This window comes from Canis lupus, chromosome 14 (assembly GCF_011100685.1).
Source record: "Canis lupus familiaris isolate Mischka breed German Shepherd chromosome 14, alternate assembly UU_Cfam_GSD_1.0, whole genome shotgun sequence".
NCBI lineage: Eukaryota > Metazoa > Chordata > Mammalia > Carnivora > Canidae > Canis > Canis lupus.
Window position 1 is genome coordinate 38,662,337 of NC_049235.1, and position 25,213 is coordinate 38,687,549.

General features: G+C 39.8%; 2 protein-coding genes, 1 long non-coding RNA gene and 1 pseudogene across 8 annotated transcripts in view; 2 read left to right on the top strand and 2 right to left on the bottom strand.

The window, feature by feature from the left end:
• Positions 1 to 1,651: 1,651 nt before the first annotated feature.
• CYCS (cytochrome c, somatic) lies at positions 1,652 to 4,187 on the bottom strand. Its single transcript, NM_001197045.1, is given in 3 exon segments — positions 1,652 to 2,679; positions 2,804 to 2,980; positions 4,062 to 4,187. Coding segments are annotated over 2 exon segments (318 nt in total). The 5' UTR covers positions 2,973 to 2,980; positions 4,062 to 4,187; the 3' UTR covers positions 1,652 to 2,530.
• A 107-nt stretch (positions 4,188 to 4,294) lies between these two features.
• Positions 4,295 to 25,213, top strand: part of LOC102153462 — a 55,115-nt gene continuing 34,196 nt past the window's right edge. Inside the window, exons 1-2 of one of the 4 annotated variants that reach the window (XR_005369550.1) lie at positions 4,295 to 4,488; positions 11,426 to 11,529. This is a non-coding gene — a long non-coding RNA (uncharacterized LOC102153462). Of the gene's footprint in view, positions 4,489 to 4,541; positions 5,002 to 11,425; positions 11,530 to 25,213 lie in introns of those variants that run through there. The other 3 variants (XR_005369551.1, XR_005369549.1, XR_005369548.1) reach the window with 3 other exon arrangements.
• LOC102153822 lies at positions 7,658 to 11,385 on the top strand (annotated as a pseudogene).
• C14H7orf31 (chromosome 14 C7orf31 homolog) overlaps positions 18,746 to 25,213 on the bottom strand; it is a 35,060-nt gene continuing 28,592 nt past the window's right edge. For all 3 annotated transcript variants that reach the window (XM_038557142.1, XM_038557143.1, XM_038557144.1), the window contains 3 exons: positions 22,722 to 22,896; positions 22,334 to 22,425; positions 18,746 to 19,631 (listed from right to left, as the gene is read on the bottom strand). In XM_038557142.1, coding sequence (XP_038413070.1) covers positions 18,813 to 19,631; positions 22,334 to 22,425; positions 22,722 to 22,896 — 1,086 coding nt within the window. In that variant the 3' untranslated portion in view covers positions 18,746 to 18,812. The remainder of the gene's footprint in view (positions 19,632 to 22,333; positions 22,426 to 22,721; positions 22,897 to 25,213) is intronic.

A 25,213-nucleotide genomic window follows, 5' to 3' on the forward strand; every position in this document is an offset into this window, starting at 1 on the left:
GGCTAGAATTTGGCCAAAATGTCATGTGAAAAAAATGTATTTGGATTGGCAGATTATAGCAACATGTGTAAGGATTCTATGACGCCTATGTGTTTTATTCCACATTGAGTATGAAGCTAACTTAAACCAAGGGAGAATAAAATAAGAAGTCAAGGGTGCCAAAAATCCTAGGGATCATCAGAGCTAATTGAGAAAAGAAAAAAAAGAACACTAGATATGACAATTCAGTTACTTCTTTCAGTTACTTCTTTCGAAGAATTTGATGTGGTTATAAAATGAAAAATATTCCAGTGCTCACCAGTTGAGTGCTTTCTGAGATATCAATGCTCTTACAGCCGTCTTATAGCCATTTATGGCTAAAATTTAGCCATGTTTCAAGGGCTTAATTGCCAAATGTGATTAGTGGCTACTGTATTGGACAGCACAAGTATAATCCATCATCACAGATTTTTCTAGGCAAAATCTAGAGTGTAGGTGGCACTTGGAAGAAACACTCCTTAAAAAAAACATCTGACTCATTTGTGACAGCACCAACCCACCTATAATGGAGCAGTAGGAATGAAGATGTGTTAGACAGAGCTTTTTTTCTTTTGGGCAGCCCGGGTGGCTTAGTGGTTTAGCGCTGCCTTCAGCCCAGGGTGTGATCCTGCAGTCCCGGGATCAAGTCCTACATCGGGCTTCCTGCATGGGGCCTGCTTTTCCCTCTGCCTGTGTCTCTGCCTCTTTCTGTGTCTCTCATGAATAAATAAATAAGTAAAATCTTTTAAAAAAAAGAGTGCTTTTTTTGTCTTCTTTTTTCTTGAGAGCGTATACACCTCAAAGCTGGGAATTTCACTTTTGAATTAACTGTAGGAGCACTTAATGTTATAAGTAACGCACCGGGGGCACTTAGTGAGTACAACTGGACTGGAACACAGCAGGTACTTAGTAATTATCTCTGCCAACACAGGCTTTAGTTAACGTAGGAGGCAGAGAAGTAAATCAATTTCCTGGTCTCCATATCTTCCCATGATCATCTACAATTCTTAGAAGGTAAATCGCTATACTGTCTCTGAATACCACTATCTTCTGCAGTTACCAAGTTCTCTGTTACAAAGGCTTTTCCCTGAATTACAACAGGTTTCCTGATTTCTTTGCTTACTTACAGTTCTCCAATGATTGAAAATAAGATTCACCAATTACAAACTGCTTTGTCAAGCCTTCACAAGCCACCTATTACCCTCATTACCTTTGGAAGCACTGACAAGGCCTTTTCCTGTCTCCTTCTTGTCCCAGGGTTGGCTCTCATCACCACAGGATTTCTTTCACTGAGAACCTCACCATCTCCATTAAAATTTCCAGGGCCTACTCTAAATCTTATGGCATGGACCATGTATGAAATAACTTGGTATATAAATCATACAGTTATATACCACAAAACAAGGACTAGAAGCACGTTATTCTATCTATATTTGGCATAAACACTCCACTCCTCATTCTGGCCAATAGAAATTCTAAAGATCAATGACTGAAGTGTTGTTCTAATTCGCACTGTCCTAGAGGACTAAGTAAACAATCAAGTACTATGGCTAGTAACACTGCTCCACCAGTGCTTAGGATCCTTGTACTCAAAATTTTGGCAGTCATTAAATCAAGCACATTAGAAAAATCATGATCTGTGACTTTGTTTTTAATTATCTTAAACCTTATCACATAATGTACAAATTTGTGCTGATGACGGATCTCCTCTATTTTAACCTTTCTAAGGAGTTGGCAAAAGCACCATTACCAATCATACATACATGGTTAATTCCACATTTGTGTCACTGAATAGCTGTTTAGAAGACAATCCTGAATAATAACGTAGTCTTAGTCAAGAATTCACAAGCCAAGTCTGCTGCTGTATCTCCTCACACTAAATTTTAAAAGCGTCTGACCTTACAGGTGTATAAAACCCAAGTGTTAAAATTTTAATATTACGCACAAACCACACTAAAATGCCTTTCAATTAGCAAAAGGCAACATTTTAGATGCAAAGAATTTTAATTAAATTGGCATAGTTAAGACCAAAAAGATAAAGTGGACACTGCCAGCTTATCTTCAGCCATTGCCTTTAACAGGCTAGGGAACACAACTTGAAACACAGCTGAGTCTTGCTGTTCTGAGAGTGAAGGGATTTCCTCAGTATTTAAATATATTAATATAACCCGTTATATAAATCTAAATATAAAACCAATCTATAAATTTAGAGGTGGCATTTACCATCTCTGTGAAAAGCTACACATCTCTAATCAATTCCAATCATATTTTTTAGAAGGGGAAAACAGTGAGAGCACTTGCTGAACCAGAATTACTATCAAAGTTCAAAAAACTGATCATATTCATTTAACCACAAGCCAATCTTATTTAAATCAGGACTGTCCAAGAGAAACCTTCTATCAGCCACTCATGATCTGAATTCTGGTCAATGAGATCAATTTAAATATGGTACACATAAAAAAAAAGTCATGAGACATTTTTGTTTTGTAATAAATAAGGCGATAGCCAACTATTACTCCTTAGTAGCTTTTTTGAGATAAGCTATTAAGTCTGCTCTTTCCCCTGTCTTCTTAATGCCAGCGAAGATCATTTTTGTTCCAGGGATGTACTTCTTGGGATTCTCCAAATACTCCATCAGGGTCTCCTCTCCCCAGGTGATGCCTAAACAAGGAGGGACGTATTGTTAAGTATCTTACACTCCTGATAAAGGGCTTACCATTGGTTATATTCATGAAATTGTGCTTCTGTTATTTAATAACTGATCCCCCACCTCCCAGACCCTTACCTTTGTTCTTGTTGGCATCCGTGTAAGAAAATCCAGGGGCCTGACCGGTCTTCCGCCCAAATAAACCGTGGAGGTTTGGCCCAGTCTTGTGCTTGCCTCCCTTTTCCACAGTATGGCACTGCGCACACTTCTGAACAAAAATCTTCTTGCCCTTCTCAACATCACCCATTTTTCAATCTAAAAATGAAAGACTCCATTACTTTTTTCCTCCGAGTAAAAATCCAGTGAAAACCAACCAGTGGTCGCTCCAGGGACTGAATTACTAACCCATTGCAAATCTAGAGTATTAATCACCAGGGCGAATCTGGTTTTACTTAGTGTGCTGGCGACTGGCTCTCTAGGTACCAAAAACCACTAGCTGGAACGACTTCCCTAAATACACATCTATGTGTATTCGAGTGATAGAACTAAAGCCCAAGTAAGCAAAGTGGGAACCTAGTTCAAAAACGGTTTCAAAAGTTTGAGGTCAAGGTCACAGAAAGTCACAAATCTGAGTCAAGTCGAAAACCATGATTACATTAAACCAAAACTACCAAACTACCAAAACTTTCAGCTTTTAAGAAAGCCTATTTAATCAGACTGCAATGTGAAGCCACCTCTGATCAGTGAAAATACATTTACAAAACCCAAGTCCTGTGGTTGCTAACAGCCTGCTCGGGCCGGTATAAACGGCCCTGCGGTGCGGGTGGGAGGTCTCCCATCCGTCCGTCCTCCAGCTCTGGGCTCTCTGGAGACGCCCACGAGGTCACCCAATCAGGCTTTCAAGGAGACGGAGGGCACCTGCCTTCCCGAGATGCCTAGGCAGGTTAAGGGGGGAAAAGCGACAAGTGACTCGGAAGAAAAAGGGCTCGTTTTTGCAGGAGCGGTAGTTCCGGCCGCCTCTGCAGGAGGCCGTGGGGCGCTGCGCAGCCCCCCACATTCCCGCCCTCATCCCGGGAAGTCTGTCACTTCCACAGCCCCTGGGCCCCGGCTACGAGACCCCCGGGCCTCGGTCTGGGTTGGATCAGCATCCAGGCGGCTTCCGGGCTTTAAGGGCCCTGATCGAGCCCACTCCCCGTCCCAGCCGGCGTGCCGCCCCGTCTCCAGCCGTAGCCCACCGGCTTCTGGCCGGCCCCAGGCGGGGCGGGGGGGGTCACCCCTGGCCTTCCCGCCCCAGGTGCGCCCCACTCGCCGAACCCGGGCGCCGGCCTCGGCCAGGGCGCGCACCCCTCGACACAGCCGCGCGTCCCCGTGCTGCGGCTTCCCGCCCGGCGCTCACCGCCTTTCTGTCGCGCGCGCGAAACGAAGAAGCCCGCTCGCAAGCCGGACGTCCCGCTCTCTAAGTCCAAGGACACGCCGCTCCGCACCTAAGTACCGGTGTCGGTGCAACCGAACTCGATCCGTCCCTTCGCCGCCCGCCCTGCGGCTGCGCGGCCTGCTACGCAGTGACGTCACCGCGCCTCATTGGCTTCAGTCTCCAGGGCCTGCGTTAACGACCGGCGCGGAGGCCGGCCAGCAGGGTAGGGTGTGCCGCGCGGGTGCCCTTCTGCTCTCCCGCCGGCAGTTACGACAGGCCCCTGGATGTACGACAACGAGGCGGTGCCGGGAAGGGCTGACGTCGCCGTCCTGCCTTTCTGCGCATGCGTATCCCCAAGGGGAGGGTGGAGCGGAGTCGCGTGGTGGATGGAGGGCGTTGTTGTGCTAAGGTAACTGCTCTTGGGCTTGTTGACGTAATGCGCTTTGGGCGGGGGCGGGGGGGGCGTTTTGCCTGCCGGGAGGGGAACGCCCCAACTCTGACGCACGTAGAGGCCTCCTGGCTGCTGTCCGTGCAGCTGGCGGCCTTTCCGCAGTCTCTGTCCTGCTTTCGCGGCTGCCGCCAGCCGCACCCCAAAGCATCGCCTGGAACCCGGAGTTGTGAGAGTTGGACCTGAGCTCCCGACGTACCGCTTCGCCTTCACTCTGCTACTTCGACATCCCCCCCTTGACGGACACCCCGGGTCTGCCGCAGGGAAGCTGCCGTAGCTGCGGCGGAAGCTGGATTGTAGCTCGGGCCCCACAGCTGCCGGCTTTTCCGCCGACACCCGTCTCCCTTGCGTTTCTGTGCGGAACAAGGAGGATGTGCAGGCGCTAGCGAGGAGCCTTGTCAAGGGGCTAGAGCATTGTTGGAAACCTAGAGAGGATTTGCATCTCCTCTAACCTAGGCCGAATGACCTGTTCAAGTAAGATGTAATGCGGTTGGGGTCATATGACAAAGGCAGGTTTGATAACCACAGCTTCCGGGGATCATCCTTTTCCTCCAGAACTAGCTCTCCTTCCAGACATGCTCGGTTCTGTCCCTGGCAAATATTTTTTCTGGACTCCCTTGCCCCCGCTAATTCAGCCCCCGAGTTGTGAATGGGTTTTCCCCCTCCTTTCTCGTGTTCTAGCACTGCCGTTATTCATTCACAAGTGTTTATTGAATGCATATTATTTACCTGGAGTAGATCGTGGAGGACTCTTTCTCTGGTGGAGCTTACATTCTAGCCATCTTCTTCCTACTCCCAAGTTAAGCAGTAAACTTAACTAGATTACCTTACACCCCTTCCAGACCACGGGTACCATGATTTCTGCTCCAGACCATCCATCTCTCTATACGACCGGATTATTTTTTTATTGTTTTCTACGTCCTGATTTCGAGTTTCCTCTAATTGCACACACTAGGGCCACAAAAGCATCCTGTGAAACAGAAATCACACCTATTATGTTTTATAATATCTATGTATTCAAGTTTGGAAGAGACACACAGTATTTGCAGTTTACTCACAATACCTGAGGGAATTAGTTGAGAACAATGATAATTCTGCAGTTCGGTTTTCTATTCTATTCTATTTATTTATTTTATCTTTTTTTTTCCCCCGGTTTTATGTTCTATGTTGCATCTGTTCCGTCTACCTCCATCTTATCCCGTAGGCTTGATAGTGGCTGGTAAGGGGTGTAACTATGACAAAGCAATGCCTTAGGTTTTTCCTTCTACCAACATTATTGATGCCGTATTTTTAAAGTCCCTTCTTTTTTTTTAATTTTTTTTTTTAATTTATGATAGTCACAGAGAGAGAGAGAGGGGCAGAGACACAGGCAGAGGGAGAAGCAGGCTCCATGCACCGGGAGCCCGACGTGGGACTCCATCCCGGGTCTCCAGGATCCCGCCCTGGGCCAAAGGCAGGCGCCAAACGGCTGCGCCACCCAGGGATCCCTTTAAAGACCCTTCTGATGAAAAAGACCTAATGATAAGATACCCTCTTCACCCAGACCAAAACACTTAATGAGGGTCATTAAGAAAGTAAGAGAAATCTGGTTGGAGGCAGGGGTGAGGTGGGGAACAAGAACTGAAAATGAACATGGTAAGCTTAGGAAGGTAACCACAGCCCTTGGATCCCTAGGGGGAAGGGAAGGTAACCACAGCCCTTGGATCCCTTTGTTGGGTGAGACTACTGCGTAATGCTGAAACCCTTGAATCCAAAGCGTAAAACACAGTCTCTTCACCGGCAGAGGGAATAACCAGGTTAGTCTTGTCTGGCTTGGCCTTGGGTACTGAGTAGAAGGAAGAAGTATCCTTTGAGAATTCATAACTGCAGGTGGGCTCTCATGCAGTGTTAGGGTTTGATTATACTTTACCTGCCCGTCTGGGAAACCTCTATCTGGAAAATTAACATAGTAGCTGTGGATGGGCAATGTGTTCTGGTGTCTGGCAGAAGTAAACATAAATATGCAGAGGAATATTTTAACCCAGGCCTTCAGGATTCCCACACTTAAGAAATGCCAAGCATGAGATCATTACGAAAAACACAAAGAGCGAAATTATACCCGCAAAGGGCCATAGGAGTTGGAATTATTAGATATCAATGGAGAAGTAAAAATCTTAGCAGGAAAGAGATGTCTCCTCACTTTACTATATTGCGAAAGTAAACTTGTTCATTATTGGGTAAGCACAATAAAGTGGTTGTATATAGGTAGTCTACAAGAAACTACCAAATCAGAATAAAGTCTCACACAATTTATACAGCTAAATTAATTATAATGCTTTTCTATCATACTGGTTTTAGTTAGCACGTAATAAACATGAGGCTTTATGATCAATAGTAGCCGATTTCCCTTTTGGCCACACAATTATTGCTTGTTATATGGATTAATGGTAACCATTAATGGCTACAGTTTTCTGTAGGAGGACTTGCCATTACAGTTTGTGGCCAGATCCTTCTCAGTTGAGTTTTTTTCACTTTCTTTTACCCTGAATTCCCTCAGGAATTGGGGTAGCCATTTGTTTAATTAGTTGTCCTCATCCAAAAGAATAATAAAACTTGTTTTCCTGAGAAATAAGTAGTTGTACCTACTTCAGGCTCCTGAGGTGAAGCTCTTGTCTTCCTAGGTTCCTAGGTGTTTACATACCAAAAGGGATAAAGCCCAGACCTCTGAGAAACATACATTCTTAAAGGCTAGAGTGAGGACTTTGGATTTTCACAGAAAACGTTCTTAAAAGGGGAAACAATGTCATTTTCCTTTATAAACAGAGAAAATTTTTATTTACCTTTCTAATGTATAATACGAAGACATTTAAAACATTTAGACACTGGAGGGTATTATGCTGAGTGAAGTAAGTCGGAGAAGGACAAACATTATATGTTCTCATTCATTTGGGGAATATAAATAATAGTGAAAGGGAATATAAAGGAAGGGAGAAGAAATGTGTGGGAAATATCAGAAAGGGAGACAGAACGTAAAGACTGCTAACTCTGGGAAACGGACTAGGGGTGGTAGAAGGGGAGGAGGGCGGGGGGTGGGAGTGAATGGGTGACGGGCACTGGGGGTTATTCTGTATGTTGGTAAATTGAACACCAATAAAAAATAAATTTAAAAAATTTAGACAAAGTAGAAAGCAAAAGCATTTGCAACAAACAAGAGACTATCAAAAAACAGATTTTTAAAAAGAGCCAAAGCTAATTTGTAGAAATAAAAATTATGATCACTGAAATACACTGCATATAGTATGATAAGCAGACGTATTACCTTACAGCTTCTGTGGAAGCAGCTTTGCTGGGTTTTGGTTCTGGCTCAGAGTCTCTTGTGAGTTTGCAGTCAAACTGTTGAAGAGATCCAGTTATCTGAGGGCTCAAGTAGACTAGAGAATCCAAGTCTGAGCTTACTCACATGGTTGTCAGGCCTCAGTTCCTTATTGGCTCCTAGCTGGAGGCCTGTGAATGGGACTGCTTACCACATGGAACTTGCTTCCCCAAGACAGAGAAGCTAAGACAGATGCCAGTCTTTTATAATCTTAGAAGTGATATACCATTACTTCTGTTACTAGTCACTGATCCTGGTACAATGTAGAAGGAACCTTCACAAGGGTGGAAATACAGCTGCAGGGATCATTGGACACACTATTTGTCTTTAGATATATAGATATCTGTATGTAGAAATGTATGTATTTCTATTTATAATATCAGGTCAGGACTTGCAGAGGTTGAGAACCTGGTACCTGGCAAACAACCCTTGCTTTCGGTCAGCATTTCAAAGAGCTGCAGGCTGGAAGTGAGGATAAACTGGAGGAAATACTGATCTTACAAGATCTGTGGCCTGATTTCTTTAGGGAAAATCTTAAATTTTGAACTTGGAATAGGAATTCTGTTGCCTTTAAGCATCTGGTAGAATCAAATGAAAATTCTCTCTGGAAGTAGGTAATATCAGCTTAAGTCTCAGATTATTACTACAAATAAAGTTTTTAAGGTGTTCAGCAAAGGGAGAAAGATCATTAGATCCACAATATGAGTGAGAACTAGCATAAGCAACAGTCAAGTAGTAGGGATTCCAGATTTTAAAATCATCAGATAAACTATGAAATATTTATTATGTTCTGTACATAAAAGCCAGGCTTGAACATTTTAGAAGGCGACTGGAAAGTATATATGTGTAAAATAACAGGGGGGTCTGGGTGGCTCAGTCAGTTGAGCATCTGTCTTTGGCTCAGGTCATGATCTCAGGGTCCTGGGATAGAGCCCCGCATAGGGCTCCCTGCTCGGGGGAATCTGCTTGTCCTTCCCCCTACCCCTGCTGTCTTTTTCTCACTCTCAAATACATAAAATCTTCAAAAAAAAAAAAATAACAGATTTGAACAAGAATCAAATAGACATTCTAAAACTGAAAAATAATCAAAAGAGGATACTGAGATAATGTATAATGTACTTTTAAGTGGAGCCCCAGAAGGAGAGAAGAGAGAATAGGGTAGAAACAATATTTGAGTGAAAGATACCAGTTCATAGATTTAAGAAAATCAGTCATTCCTAATACAATAAAAAAACTAACAATAAAGACAATGATAATGTAAAAGCAAAATGAGGAAAAATACTGATATTCAAAGAACTCTTGAACCGACCACTGAGTTCTCTACATCAACAGTGGAAGCCAGAGGACAGTATATGGATGTGCTGGAAGAAAATAACTGTCAAATTAAATTCTTTATCTGGCAAAATATTTCTTAAGAAAGGAAGACATTTCAAAAACTGAGTTTGTCACCAGCATATCCACAAGGAAGAAAATTCTAAAGGGTGTTCTTATACAAAAGAATTATTACAGATTAAGAGATCAAAGATAAAGGAAAAATCAAGAGCAACAACATAGATAAATATGTCATTGAATCTAAATGGACATTGTTCAAATAATGATAATGTTTTTTGTAGCTGATATATATACAAAGTGACACAAGATGGCAGCCACCACGGGCTCAGGAGTAAAAGTCCCTTGCAATTTTTGACTTGGAAGAACTAGAAGGAGGCCAGAAAGGAATAGGAGATGGCAGTTAGCTGGGTCTAGAAGATGATGAAGACATGACACTTATAAGATGGACAAGGATGATAATTAGGCCTCTAGGAACAATTTATGAAAATCTCATATACAGCCTTAAAATAGAATGTGGAGCTAAATACCCAGAAGATTCCCTTTTGTAAGATTTGTAACAAAAATTAATATGAATGGAGTTAATAGTTCTAATGGAGTGGTGGACCCAAGAACCATGCCAGTGCTAGCAAAATGGCAGGATTCATATAGCATTAAAGTTGTCCTGCAAGAGCTGTGGAGCCTGATGATGGCTAAAGAAAACATGAAACTCCCTCAGCCACCGGAAGGACAGTGTTATAGCAATTAATCAAAAAGAGAAACTACAGGACCTCTCCCCTCCAGCCTTTGATTTAAGCAGCCCTTATTTTCCATAGTAGTAAATTTTCTAGCTATGTCTTATAGACCTAGAAGTACTGGAAAGGAAGCTCCCCTTCAAAAGCAATTTAAGATACTGTAAATGATACTAATTTTTTGTCCATTTGAAACACATAAGTTGTGCTATAACAAATCCTGTCAAGTGTAATCACTGTCTACATAGTTGAACTTGTGGGATCAAGAAAGTATAAATAGATTGCCATCGTAACCAGTGGGGCACACCTAACTCAACTATGAAAAGACAAATCACACAGTCACCTTGCTGCTGATTACATGGCCTGGGGTCTCTGCCTTCTCCCCTTCTCGTCCCTCACCCCTCCCTCAATTCCTTTCTCCCTTCTTCCCTTCATCCCCCCTCCCTGCAACAGCCCTCTAGCTTGGGGTGGCTTGCTAGAGTAGGTGTGAAGGTTTTGGGTCACAGCCTGTGGGGCTATAGCTGGGTGTGTGTGGAGTACTCCATCTGCACTCCTGGTTTCTTTCTTTTTAGTCTTAAATGATGCCCTCCCACTTCCAAGCCATTGTCCTTTCTTCACTTCCCACTACCACCCTTGGCCAAAGCATAGATTGTGACCTCCTCTGCTCCCCTCTGAAGTTGGCCTTTGGTGAGGAATTCAGGGTTTTCTCCATAGCTTTCCCCCTACCTTAATGGTGCTGCTCTTTCCTTCCTTCTCCTCAAGTCCCTTTTTGTATACCATCATCACTTAGCACTTTCCATGACACTTCCTTGCTTTGGCTAAAAGCCATCAGGTAAGGTTGGAAAGAGTTTCTGACTTCCCTTATTTAGTTTTGGAATCAATTTACTCATTCTCCAGCAGCCTGGGAATGAATATTAGATCCTTAGCTCTGCCACTCTTTGCTGTCATCATCAGCTGATGGCAGTTTTTCAGCTCAGGTTTTGCTAAAATGAAAAGAACAGCCACCAGGGGCACTCAGACCTGCCAGCTCTCAAAGTTCTTGGTGGTAAAACACGAAGAAAGGCCACAGAAGACATTTGTAAGCACACGTAATTCCTCTAAATGAATTGTTTTCTTTTCCTGTAATTGCTTTTGCTTTTAAAACTTGAGGTTTTAAACAGAGTTCTCATTTGGTCATCTTGGAATCCACGTGGGTCTCGTTTGGAATCTGACAACTGGAACGAAAAGAACGTTGAATTTGGTGCATATTTTGTTTTTGATGCTGCTGCTTTATGATCATGGTCCTCAGCAGAGATTAAGAAAGAACTCAGTGTGCACAGCAGATCCCTGAAATTGGTGGGCTTAACTTCCTGGCAAATTGCTGCATTTTTCCACTTTTCTGTTCAGGACCACTAAATACTGAGATGTGGATGCATACTGAAATAAAAGTGTTAATTGTGTTCTGAAGTTTTTTGGTTTTTATTCAGGCTTTGTTTGTTTTATTCAGGTAAAACCACCTTTTGAAGCAGTGACTATCAAATCTGAAAAGCAATCAGTGTTTTCATTAATCTTTTTCTGGGGGAAACCTTAATTCTAAGGATTTAACATCCTGTAAGTAAAGTTTAACCTAACAGTATTCTATAAGCAGCCTTTTTATTGCCAGACTATTTTAATATAATAAAAAGTGTGCATTAATATTAATATATATGGCAACAACTGTAGCACATAAATCACAATAGTAGAGTTAAAATATTCTATCTATATATTGTGCTATTCAGGAAGAGAGTATATTGTAGTTTCTAGGGAAACTAAGAGAATAATAGAAAAGTTCTATATGTTTTTCAAAGTAATGGAAAAAATGGAATGTGATTAGTTTTTTAAAAAGGCAAGAAAAGGAAAAACAGGAAGGATAACACACTGTAAGATGGTAGGTTTAAACCCAGAGAGATCAGTTACTACATAAAATGAACTAAATTCTGTTGTTATAACACAGAGATTTTCAAATAGGATTTTTCAAAAACTGAAATATTTGCTCTTTACATAAAGAAGATACATCTAAAACACAAGAATACAAAAGGTTTGAAAGTAAGAGAATAGACTAATACAAGAGATAAGTGATAAGAAGGATCAAGAGAAAAGGTACTAAAAATCTATATAAAAAATAAGCATTACTTTATTAAATATGTGGGAGTGTGTGGGCAGCACAGTCAGTTGAGCCGCTCACTCTTGGTTTTGGCTCAGGTTGTGATCTCAGTATCATGAGATTAAGCCCCACGTGGAGCTCCTTGCCATGCATCAGGCTCAGTGCTCAGCAGGAATTTGCTTAAGACTTTCTCCCTCTCCTTCTACACTTTCCCCCATGCTCATGCACTTTTATGATGTGCAGCGTGTGCCCTCTCCCTCTCTTCAATAAATAAATCTTTAAAAGAGAAAGAAAATATAGGTCAAATGAAAAGTTCCTTGAAAAATATTATTTATCAAAACTTAGGCAAGGATATCTGGATAGCTCAGTTGGTTAAGCATTTGATTCTTGATCTTGGCTTAGGTCTTGGTCTTAGGGTTATGGGTTGGAACCCCACATTGGGCTCCATGTTGGGTGTGGAGCCTACTTAAAAAAATAAGAATAATTAAAAAAAAAAACCCTTAGGGATAAGGAGCAAACGAATAGTATAACTGTTAAAGAAATGGAATTCATAACTTAAAATCTCACAAAGAAAACTCTAGACGCTCAGGGCTTCAGTGGTAAATTATACCAAATATTTAAATAAGAGATAATCCCAGTAATTTTAAATTTTCCAGAGGACATAAAAAGAGTATATTCTTACTAGATATGGAATAGTAGTTTTAGTTAGCATTATCACATTTTAAATTTAAAATAATGTATCTTTATTCTCCCAAATTCATGTATCTTGTGAATAGTCCAAATAGGTGATTTAAGTGGGATAAGAAAAATCACTCCTGGATTTTTCAGGTCTTTGATGGTGGGATTGATACCTTTCTGCTCTCTTTACCTCCTTCCCCTAGATGTGTTATTAACTTTATTTTGCAGGGGTGGGGAACACATGGGGGAAGGTCCTCAGATACTTCCACTGGGCTTTTTCTTATTTAGTGGGTTAGGGAGCCACAGCAATGTTATGCCAGTTGCTAAGTGTATCTGTTCCAAGGATACACTCAAGAACTGAGGAAATAGCTATAGCATGTCTGTGTTCCTTTGGCTCCACCAGGAGGCAAACTGGGGTAAAGCTGGCCGAACCTCTCTCCTCTGACCAGTAGATCATGGTGGTCTTCTGAGTCCCAAGGGATTAGTGGATCCCTTTGTGAAAAGCTAGGTGGAAGATTTAGAATGGATCCTTGTTATTTGCAGGTTCTTACCTTATTAATTAATCAGTTTCACCCTCATTAATTGTACTTAAGAATCGTGACTTAAGTCTGAGTTTTGGCAAGAGATTTTGTCTCTTTTGGTGACTGGTTGGATTATTTTTGGTTATTGTAACTTTTTAACTTTTTTTTGGTTATGCAGATCGTACAGACCTTATCTGTCCTGCTTATCTGTTTTGGTCCTAAGTATCCCAAGAACAGTTAGCCACTGCCAAATATCCCTCTGTATCAAACTGCTCTGATTACCCTACCTATTATAATAGCCATTCCCACTTTGCCTCTGACCATTAGGGGTGAGTTTGGCCTTTGCCAGTCAGGTATTCTCTTATTCCTTTTATAACCGGGGCGGGGGGGGGGGGGCGCGGGGGGAGGGCTGCCCAGGGACACCTGGTGGCTCAGTTGATTGTCTAACTTTTGCTTTCGGCTCAGGTCCTGATCTCATGGGTTGTGGGGTTGAACCCCACGTCAGCAAGAGTCTGCTTGCATATTCTTTCCCTCTGCCTCTTCCCCAGGTCATGCATGTGGGTGCGTTCTCTCTCAAGTAAATAAATACATCTTAAAAAAAGAAATTAGGGAGCCCATTTCAATGCAGTCTCTCCCTTTAGAGAACAGTTGTTTCAGGGTTTCAAAGGAGTTTGTGTTCCTTTCACAAATTTCTTTTTTAATCTTTTTGTTGAGTTATAATTCACATACCATAAGTTTACCCATTTAAAGTGTACAATTTAGTTTTAGTTAGGTTTTTAGTATAGTCACAGATATGTACAATCTTCACAATCTTTTTTATTTTTAAAGATTTTATTCATGATAGACACACACACACAGAGGCAGAGACATAGACAGAGGGAGAAGCAGGCTACCCACTGGAGCCTGATGTGGGACTCGAACCCAGGACTCCAGGACCACAACCTGAGCCAAAGGCAGATGCTTAACCACTGAGCCACCCTGGTGCCCTAATCTTCACAATCATTAGCTTTAGAACATTTTCATCATGTCAAGAAAAAAACCTTTATCTTTAATTATCATCCTTCTATCTCCCCCTGTCCCAACCCCAGCCCTGAACAGCCACTAATCTACTTTCCATAGATTAACCTTAGATTTTTGTATGAATGGAATCACATAGTATGTGGCCTTTTGTGCCTTAATATAATGTTTTCAAGGCTCATCCATATTATAACATGTTTTAGAACTTCGTTTTTTTAAATGACAAAATAATATTTCATCGTATTGATGTACTGCATTTTGTTTATTCATTCATCCATTGAAGGACATCTGTGTTTCCAGTTTGGAACTATTATGAATAAGGCTACTATAAATATTCATATGCTGATTTTGGTGGGAATAGAAGTCTTCATTTCTGTGAGATAAATGTCTGGGAGTGCAGTTTGTGGATTATATGGAAGTTGCATATTTAGTTTTTACGATATTGCCAAACCGTTTTTTAGAGCTCACTAGTAATGTATGAATGATCTAGTTTCTCCACATCTTCACCAGCATTTGGTGTTTTCATTATTTAGTCATTTTAACAGGTGTGTAGTGATATCTCATTGTGGTTTTAATTTGTACTTTCCTAATGGCTAATGGTGTTGAACATCCTCCTTGTGTTTATTTGCCGTCAGTATATCTTCCTTTGTGGTGAAATGTTTGTCTTTTATCCATTTTCTGATGGGATTTTTTTTAAACTATTGAATTTTAGATTTGTTGACATATTCTAGATGTTTGTCCTTTGTTAGATATGTGGTTTTTAAAATGTTTTCTTGCAGTCCGTAGCGTAGCTTTTCATCCTCTTAACAAGATCTCTCACACAGCAAAATTTTTAAGTTTTAATGAAGTCCATATCATCAGTTTTTTCTTTTATGCATCACACTTTTGGTGTCAAGTGTAAGAACTCATGTCTGAATGAAACACATTTAAACATTTTCTCTGTAAGGTATATCAAAGACTTTTTGCACTTAGGGACATTAAATAGCGCTTCAGCACTGTGCTTGGGGACCAAAATCACCAACAAAAGATACAGAAATGTGAACAACGTGGCATGAAGTAGATCGTGAAAAGGACACTTTTAAATATGAGAGCTAAAATAAGAGGGCAGTGTGTGGCCTTCCTTGTTCAACCCAGCTGTGAATTTTCTTCTCTCCTGGAGAGTTGATGTATGTCGGTTTTCTGGTAGCCTAGAGTGGAAGAAAGCTGTGCCACTTAGCTCTGAGGAGTTGGCATTTATAAGATCACTGCTGCTTATTTTCTTCTTGCCTGTCTACATCCATTTTTCACCTTTTTTTTGCCTTAGTACATTAGTATCTAAGAACTACATCACCTGAGCCCCCTTGCTCTCTGGCTTCTGGTTGGGTATGTCCTGGGTTCGAGTCCCACATCAGGCTCCAGTGGGTAGCCTGCTTCTCCCTCTGTCTATGTCTCTGCCTCTGTGTGTGTGTGTGTGTCTATCATGAATAAAATCTTAAAAAAAGAAATTAGGGAGCCCATTTCAATGCAGTCTCTCCCTTTAGAGAACAGTTGTTTCAGGGTTTCAAAGGAGTTTGTGTTCCTTTCACAAATTTCTTTTTTAATCTTTTTGTTGAGTTATAATTCACATACCATAAGTTTACCCATTTAAAGTGTACAATTTAGTTTTAGTTAGGTTTTTAGTATAGTCACAGATATGTACAATCTTCACAATCTTTTTTATTTTTAACGATTGGGTATGTGAATGGGAAGCACTGTAACACTGGACCCTTACCTCTCTTAAGGGGTTGGGAGTGGTAAGACTTCCTGCTGCTGCTGCTGGTTCCTGGCTGCCCCACTATTGGAGGTTCCTTTAACCCTGCCCATATATCTTTGTAAATTGTCCCTTTACTGAACTCCCCTCAGTGGAATCCTTTGAGGGGCTGTTTCCTGCTGGGACCTGATTGATCCAAGTACTTATTCCTCCTGGTTTCAGAACAGCACCCAGAATGCCTGGTATTCTCCATGCCAGAAATCCTATTTTATCTTTCGTCAGAAAATTATCCTCTGGACTTCTGCCAGGGTGAGGGAAGGCAGTTGTCTAGCGCTGTGGAGTGAGGCAGGGCAGGGCAGGGAGAGGGTGTAGGGAGCCAGTTGTGTCTTAGCTCTCAAATAGTCTTCCTTATTCAGCAACCTCCCACCCCCTGCCTTTACTACCGGACCCAAAAGCTCTAGGTATTGAGATCCTGAACCTTTTGAGAAATCTACTATGTAAATCAGGCTGTTTTCCCCACTGCCAGTTTAGGGTTCTTAGTGTCTTCAGTCGGTTAGGATCTATCTTTCATTTATCTCTTTTCCAAAATGTTCCTGAGGTCTTGGCTCTGTTTCCGCTATGACCTGGCTGGTTTATGCTTTTGTGTGTAGGATAAAACAAACAAAAAATACAATAAGAAAAACAAAATAAGTCACCAAGTTTTAATGTGCTTTTTAGAGTAAATGAAATTAGATGGATAGATTTGGTATATCTTAATCTGGAAGACTCCATAAATATTTTTCAAAATTAAGCTTATGATGAGCATACTTGGAGTATAGGTATTTGCTGTCACCTAGTAAGGCCTTAACAGAGAATTAGATCTGACATCCTGGTAGGAGTATTGAAGAGGGTGACTAAGATCAATGTGTGGAGAGAAGGCTGTGTTACTTCTGCATAGAGGTGGGTGGAGTGAATGCCCATAGTCCTAATGCAATTCTGTGTCCCTGCAACCCAGGGGAAAATGTGCAATTAAAACCCACAATTCCTATACTGCAGACTTGCATTTTCCAGAATTCTTTAGAATTGTAGTCTGATGATAACCTCTATGATAAAAGGATCAAATTTGTTTGAGAAATGAGTATAGCCTCCCTACCCCACCCCCCACATTCCCAAATATGTTTCATATAAAAGGCTAAGGAGAATCCTGTGATTAAATAATGTGATTGGCTTTGCTGCTCCCTGTTTTCTCCAATGTTATTTTACCATGTAAGTTTTTGTATTCCATAATACCTAACATAATATAAAGTAATGCTCTAAAATAGAGATTGGAAAGAATTCCATAATTTTAGTCCAGAATAGTTTTATAGAAGGTATAGTTAAATGAATATGGTCATGAAACATAAAAATTAAAAGAAATCTCAAAAAAAAAAAAAAGGGCAGTCCTGGCCCTTCGGCCTACGGCGGGATCCTGAGGACCTGGGATCCGGTCCTGGTCGGGCTCCCTATACGGAGCCTTCTTCTCCCTCTGCCTGTGTCTCTGCCCCTCTGTGTCTCTCATGAATAAATAAGTAAAATCTTTAAAAAAAATTAAAAAGAAATCTCAACAAAACACTCCTTATAAATTCCTTATGAACTTTCCATGATAAATTATGTCTAAAATGTGCCTTTTGGCACATTAAATGAGTTGACTTGCATTTGAAGGTTAGCTAAACTCTTGGTAGCCACCTTCCAAAAACGATATTTGGCTTTAGAATAATTGATATCAGGCATCTGCTTTGATTTGCAGGTTTATGTCCCCCCCAAATTCATATGTTAAAATCCTAACCCCTGAAGTTTTTTAGGAGGTAGGATCTTTGGGAGGTGATTAGTTCATGAAGGTGGATTCCTTATGAATGAGATTAGTGCACTTATAAAAGAGGCCCCAGAGAGATCCGTTGCCCCTTCCACCATGTGAGGTTATAGTTGCCAGTGAGGAAGCAGACATGAAATCTGTCAGTGCTATGACTTTGGACTTCCTAAACTTGAAATGTTATTAGTAAACCAGCTAGTTTATGGTATTTTGTTTTAGCAGCCCAAAGAAGACTAACATCCTTTCTTGCCACAATTAGAACTCAGCAGTTATTAATTAAAGCCATTGCTAGATCTTCACAATAAAATCTTTTTTTTTTCCTGCATAAAATAAATGGTTATGTTTCTCTATTAAGGGTTAAAGGAAAAGAAACATCCAACTTTGATGCATGCATGCAAAGCATTTTGGGTTTCATTTTTTCTACTAGCTTTTGCCCACATGTTTACATTAAAAAAAAAAACAGGTCCTATATATTTAATTTCTTAAGTTAATGTTTATAAAGCTGTTTCTCAGTTAACTGGGCATGTGAATTTTGTCTTTAGTATTTGATGTTATTTTGTACAAACATTTACAGAAGGAGACAGTGTTCACATACTTATTTTATTAAAGTACTGTATTTTGTATAGACATCCACCAATTATTTGGCATATGAATTTCTAATACTCGTTTTTATAAAACAATGATGTAAACTTTGTCAAACATTGTTTTTTAAGATTTTGGAGAACTTCCTTGGAGTATAATATGGAAATGAGATTAAAGACTATAAATTTTTCTGGTTCTAATATTTTATTGAAATTCTTAAACTTATCAAGAACAACATCCTCAGACAAGATCCTAATTTAAATTCCTGAAAACATAAATTTCATTAACAAGATTATTATGGCTCTTCTAGAAAAGAGAATCCAACAACATGGAAGAAATTCTGTTATATTTTTACTTTTCTTACAAGAGGCTGGGTTTTGAAGGAAAGGATGAATATCAATTATAGAAATAATAGGAATTATGACCATAGAATTGGTGTTTCATCCCTGAATGCACTTTATCCCTGAGGTCTTTATGGTCTTCAAGAATTGATTTATGGAAACGTTTTTGTGCACCAGTTTTTGAAAAAGAGTTCTTAAGCCCCAGCAGGTCAGTCTGAGGCTTGGCCACTCCAGCTCTAGGAATCCAACCCAGAATAGGTCTTGTTTCCTCGTTTTCTGTGTTCAAGGACGACTGTTCTTCTGGCTTACTTAAAAAATGTTCTAAATCAAAAGCTCCCAAATCTCGTTTACTTTCTAAAATACTAGGCTTACTAAGGCTAACAGAGTTTTGACACATAGTATACTGGTCACCTATGACACATTTAAATTGCTCATATGGAATGTAATGGTTCGGGTTGCAGTAAGGTGTATGTTGGGGTTTTAATGCCAGCTGTCTCCAGTACAAATCTTCTATCTTTTTAGTATCTGTGATTTTTGGAAACGTTTTTATGTCACAAGTGTTATTCAGATCTTTTGTTGGATAACAAGGTGGGAATGCATAGGTAGATAGCAAGCTTTGTTCTTGCTTAATCTTGTCTTCAATTTCCTGCTTTTTATGGGTGACACCTGCCAGTGTGTTATCACAAAGTGCCATCATTTCTGTAGAACTGGGTACAAAGGTATGAAAAGTACACAAAACTCTAGGGGTACAATCTGGACAGGAGGGCTGTCTTTGCTGGACAATAGCCTCTAGAGGACGTCGGTTCTGAATCAGTCGAGCAGTTCGTCCTTCCAAGGGCCTGGAAGGTTTTAAGACAGGATGGAATTTTTCTTGCTGTAGTGGTGGGATAAAAAGGAGAAAATCAGTTAATAAATCTGGCATTGCAAGTTTATTGCTACAAATGGCAGGTTAAATTCATACCCATTTTCACTGAGGAAACACAGGATGGGTGTAGGAGTGCATATTGCAGTGTTTGTTTATAGACCTTGACATTTGTGCTCTAATAAACACGTTTTTCGCTTTGACTGGCTTTTGCTAATATGGAAAGGGGATAGATATTTTTACTGTCTATAGAAATATTCCTCTATATAGGAACTCTTTGCTTTAAAACTTTCAGAGATAAAAAAAATCTCTGAAGCAAAACTGTCATCCCCAATGGATGATGTTAATGGTTATGTGCAGTTGCTTAAATGTCAGTGAAAGTCTTTTTTATTCGGCCAACCAAGGGGTTCTTAAACCTTGGTTGAATCAGAATCAGCTTCGGAGAAAATGACATTCTTAAGCTTGATCCTTCGAGATTGTGATTCAGAGGTTTTGCAATGGGACTCATGAATCTGCTTTTTTAACAAGCATCTCAGATGGTGCTGAGGCCACAGATGTGCTATGCTTAGAGACTGGTCTGTGGGGAGCTTGTCATATCTGTTTTTTGAGATGTTTGACAAATATTGTGAATCCTGCCTCGTAACTGCAAAAGTAATAAGTGTATTTAAAAGGTTATTGATAGATATATGTCTGGAGAGGGGGTCAGGAGGAAGAGGGAGGAGTTGAGCATATGGAAACTTTCTGGGATGGCGGTAATATTCAATATATCCGTAGGTGGTTGGCTTACAAAAGTGTGTGCATTTGTCAAAACTCATTGAATGTATACTTATATTTGTGTCATTTCATTGGGTATGTATTTTGCCTTAACAGAAAAACTGCAACAAATTGAACTGTTCAATGCTATCTATGCACGCTGCATTTTTAAGGCTGAAGTATCCCGTTGACAGCAATTTATTCTGAAATGCGTGAAACATAATAAAGTATTGATGGATGGTTGGAGGGATGGAAAGATGGATAGATTATGTGATAAAAGAAGTATACCAAAAGGCTAATGGTAGAATCTAGGTGGTTAGTCTATGGATGTTAATTGCAAAATTATTTCAACCTTCCATATGTTTGAAAATTTTTATGACAATATGTTGAAGAAAAACTAAAAAAGAATGGGTGGATGGTAAGGATGGAATTGATAGCAGAGATAATACAAATGAGAATGGTGAGAAAATCATAACTGTAGTTTGGGTTTAGGAAATAAAATGGACTTAGGAGTGTCTTCTTGGATCCTAATTTGCTCAGGGTTGGAGGAATTAACATCTGTTATGAATACGTTTTAACCTTTAGCTAACAGGTTTGAGTAGATACTATAAAGAAAAAAAGAAACCTCAGCTCTCTGAAATACTATGTTAAGTTTGTCACAAACAAAAAAGTCTAGGGTGTATCATATCCTACTTTACAGTATCCTTTTATGCAAGAAGCAGTTTTTAGTATCTTTATTTCATTCTACTATAAGAAAATATTTCATCGTATTACCACTAAAACATGCCTTCCCAGAGTCTGTTATTTGTGTTTTAGAGACCAGCAAGATTCACTAAAACTTACTTTTAAACCATTTTAGGCATGTTTTATCTTGTTATTAATAAAAATTTGTTGATTTATTTGCAGAATAATTTTGTTTATAATATACTTGACAGGTATACTTTGTATTACTGTACATGTACTTTTTTTGTAAAAATGGTAAAGCTGCTTCCTGAGGGGCTGGACCCTACAGGATCAAATCTGTGGAAATCTGGACAGCTACTGAACATGCTCGACAATATAAGTATATGTATAGTGTTTTCTAGTCTTAGAGAATATTTGCTGCAAGTGAAACATAAAGGAAAAACCCTTCAGTAAGTGATAAAGTACAGTCTGTGGAACTACTTAAGGTACTATGATATATATATATTTTTATCACCTTGGGAAATACTGAAGCCAATGTAAAATAAATGTGTTCAGTCTAAAAAGAGTTCATACTAAAATATCCTACAGTCACTTTTTATGGGTCTTTCTACAGTTTATATTTTTGAAAATACTAGTTTTGTTTTTAAAGACTTTGTAGTTTTATAGGATAAAATCTAGGCCCTAAATAAAACAATATGTATACTGTTACATTATTTTATTTCATGTTTTAAGTAAGCCAACAGAAGGGCTTGATCATTTCTTTCAGTGAAAGAATGACATAACCAATTAAGAAATCTGTATTGATATTTGTAGAGAATTTATTGGCTTTCTACTGTAATTCAGTCAACGCTCAATTATGGTAGATATCAGGAAGAAGACTTTATCTCTTCAAAAGCAGTGAAAATGTACAAGATATACAAATCTATAAAGATTTCATAGAGTTTATTAAGAATCTCATTAAACTAAAGCATTTCTAAAATGACTCCTTTGTAAATTTTAGAAGAGTAGCCTAGTAGAAAATCTGTTCAAAAAACCCCACAAAACACCAGTGATGTGAATAGGAAAAGAACCCCTGCCTGTTCTTTGAAATAGTGGACAAGCATATTCAAACTGATTAAAATCAATTCAGAATTAACTTCTAAGATAAGTTAAATTTTCCCTTTGCTAACCTGGTCACCAGTTCTCATGAAGCAAAGAAAAAGTGGGCAAAGCAAGAAGGAGCCTAACACCTGGATACCTTCCCCCTAAATAACTGAGAGTTAACTGCAATTACTTACAGGCTCTGGGTCAAATCCTATCTGTCCAGTTAACTCTGCTACCTCCTTTTCATGGTAATCATCCAGTTCAAGGGGGTTCATGGGCCCCAGACCTTAATGGAAACACCACATCTTATTACTTTGTTAGAGCAAATGATGGTTGACACTTAAATGATCTTTTATAGAAAAACTCTTACCCATTTCCCTTTGTAATATAATTAGAATGAATAAACTGAAAACAAATTTTACCTCCCAGTTTCTTACTAGGAGAAGCTTAAGACCCACCCTTATTTGTATTAGTACTTAGATTAAAGAAACAGGGAAAAACACTAGAAGATGCAAGCTTGTAACAGCATTTGCCAGGTATTCCAGTTTAGTTCTTTTTATTCATATTAAAGTAAACTCATACCTGTAAAATCATGAGTGTATGAAGGGATCCAGTGGGACCTCTCAAGATTTCTTTGTATGTTGGCTTCTTTTAGAGAGCTAATAGGGTCCCACAAATTTAAAGAAGTGTTAGGAGCAAAGGTTTTAGGAGGTTTTGGGTAGAATACAGGCTTATTTTTCTCAACACATTCAGGAAACTAGAACATAAACATAAGAGTTTGTTGTTAATGTCATCTAGTAGAGTAAGGGCTGATTCACTATGTCAGCAGGAAGAAGGGTAAAGGAAATTCCAAGCTGAAGTCAGATACTATTTTTTTCTTCATTAATTACTAGTATTCTGCAACTTAACCATATTTAAACACAATATTTTATCAAAGAAATGGTGAGGTCTTTTCTAAAGTTTTTTTGCTTTAGCAGGCACTTTGTCTATAGTGTACGTTGGAGAAATGTCCCTCGGAATACTCTACCTCCAACAACATTTTATTAAAGATATAAAGGGCTCTAAGGTACTCTAAGGAGGAAGAGTTTGATTCCATCTGAACAGGGAAGTAGGGCTCAGAACAGAGAAGAAGGGAGGAGACAAGAGGCCATATTATATCATACTACAGAAATAGGCCTTTAGGTCATGCAGAGATGGGGAGGCCGAAGGAACAGTAAGAGCAGGGATATGGATGGCAGTGGAAAGTATGGAATTAACTTTCTTGAACACTATGCACTTGTCCTGACGGTCAGGCCCACCCTTAACATTTGCAGGTCCTGGGGCTAGAGTATAGCGGGAGAATCCACCTTCTATTAGTCTAACTAGTTTAATTTATGAATCAAGGAAATAAGCTGTTAAAGAAATAAAATGTGTTTCATTCTCCTACTTCGATGAAATACCTTCATGAAAACTTGGAAGACCAGGTTCAAATTTAGACTTCTTAGACTATCCTAATTGTGTATTGGGATATGGTAGTTCACAAAGAGCTAGTTGCTGGCCCTTGGCCTCAACATTCCTTACTGCTTTCTTCCTACCCCCAATTCCATCTCAAATGATGAAGTGTCTTGGATATGAGGGTACCCTGGCCCTCAGTTTCAAGATCTATTGTACCTATTACCTCTGCTTCCAGCAAACAGCCATCACTTGGCCATCCCTTTGGTCTAAAGGTATATACTAGCTTGGAAGCAGTGTCAACCTCTAGGAGGATGGACCTAGAAAGATACCCTACAAGGGCCTGAGTACTGGGTTCAGAGCCATTTTGTAAAGATTTTCTGCAGTTCGACATCAGGCTGGAATTGGGAGACTGGGGAGCATGGGTTCTAGATGGACTTAACCTCTTGTTCCCATAAACATCCTGCGCCATGGGGAGGGGCACAGCCAGAGGAAGCTAGAGCTGAGCCCTAAGGCATGGGGCCTTCAAATGATTCTGGATTTCAGGGTGATGCTGAATATAGCAACCCTATGAAGTTTGAATGATCCCCATTTTCCATATATAGAATAGTCATGGTAAAAGACACTAGACAGAAGACTGTTTCATGTATTAAGTAACCACCTCTATAAACCTTTAACAAATACGTGGCTTGCTTATTCTTTGTTATTATCTTTTTTTTTTTTAAGATTTTATTTATTTATTCATGATAGTCACACACACACAGAGAGAGGCAGAGACACAGGCAGAGGGAGAAGCAGGCTCCATGCAGGGAGCCCGATGTGGGACTTGATCCCGGGTCTCCAGCATCGCGCCCTGGGCCAAAGGCAGGCACCAAACCGCTGCGCTACCCAGGGATCCCTGTTCTCCTTATCTTGATCATGATTTGCAAAGATAGTTTAGAAATAAGGACTTTTTTTTTTTCCCCCAAATACTGTTTCAAGGGGCTGGATTAATCCTGTGTCTTGATCTAGCTTAAATAACAGCAGTGACCTACTGAAATGCAGAGGAAGGAAATGGGAGATTTGAGATTTTACTGTAACCTCTGGTGTCTTGAGAAGAGTTTAAAGAGTCAGGAATATTTGAGAGTGGAGAGCTGGCTAATTTTCAGTATGTTAAGGTAATGCTATTCTAAGAGGACAATGAGAGAGTGGCTGCTGGTGATCATCCACTCAATAGGAATTCATTGGTTAAATGTACTATTCACAGGGTGACATTTGTGTCTGATATGCAATAGAAGTACAAAAGCAGGAAGGAATTCCGGTTCCTGAGATGTTACTATTTAGGCAGACACTCCAATCTACAGTGATATTGGTTGTTTTAAATTTGAAATACATTTTCAGAGTAGTACCATATAAATTATAGTTATACTCCTAGGTAGCCCATAAAATCTATATAACTCATAAGTTGCTTAGTAAACATTTACTGAATAACTATTACATGCAAAGTATGTGCAAATTTCTAAGGGCCCCGTGGTAACTACCAAAACTCTGTAAGTTGCCACAAAATAACAGAGATTAATATTGTTGTAACACATTTAAAAAAAAAAAACAAGAAATTAAATATAGTTTTTGTTGTTGTTTTTAGTCTTGAATGATGGGGCTTA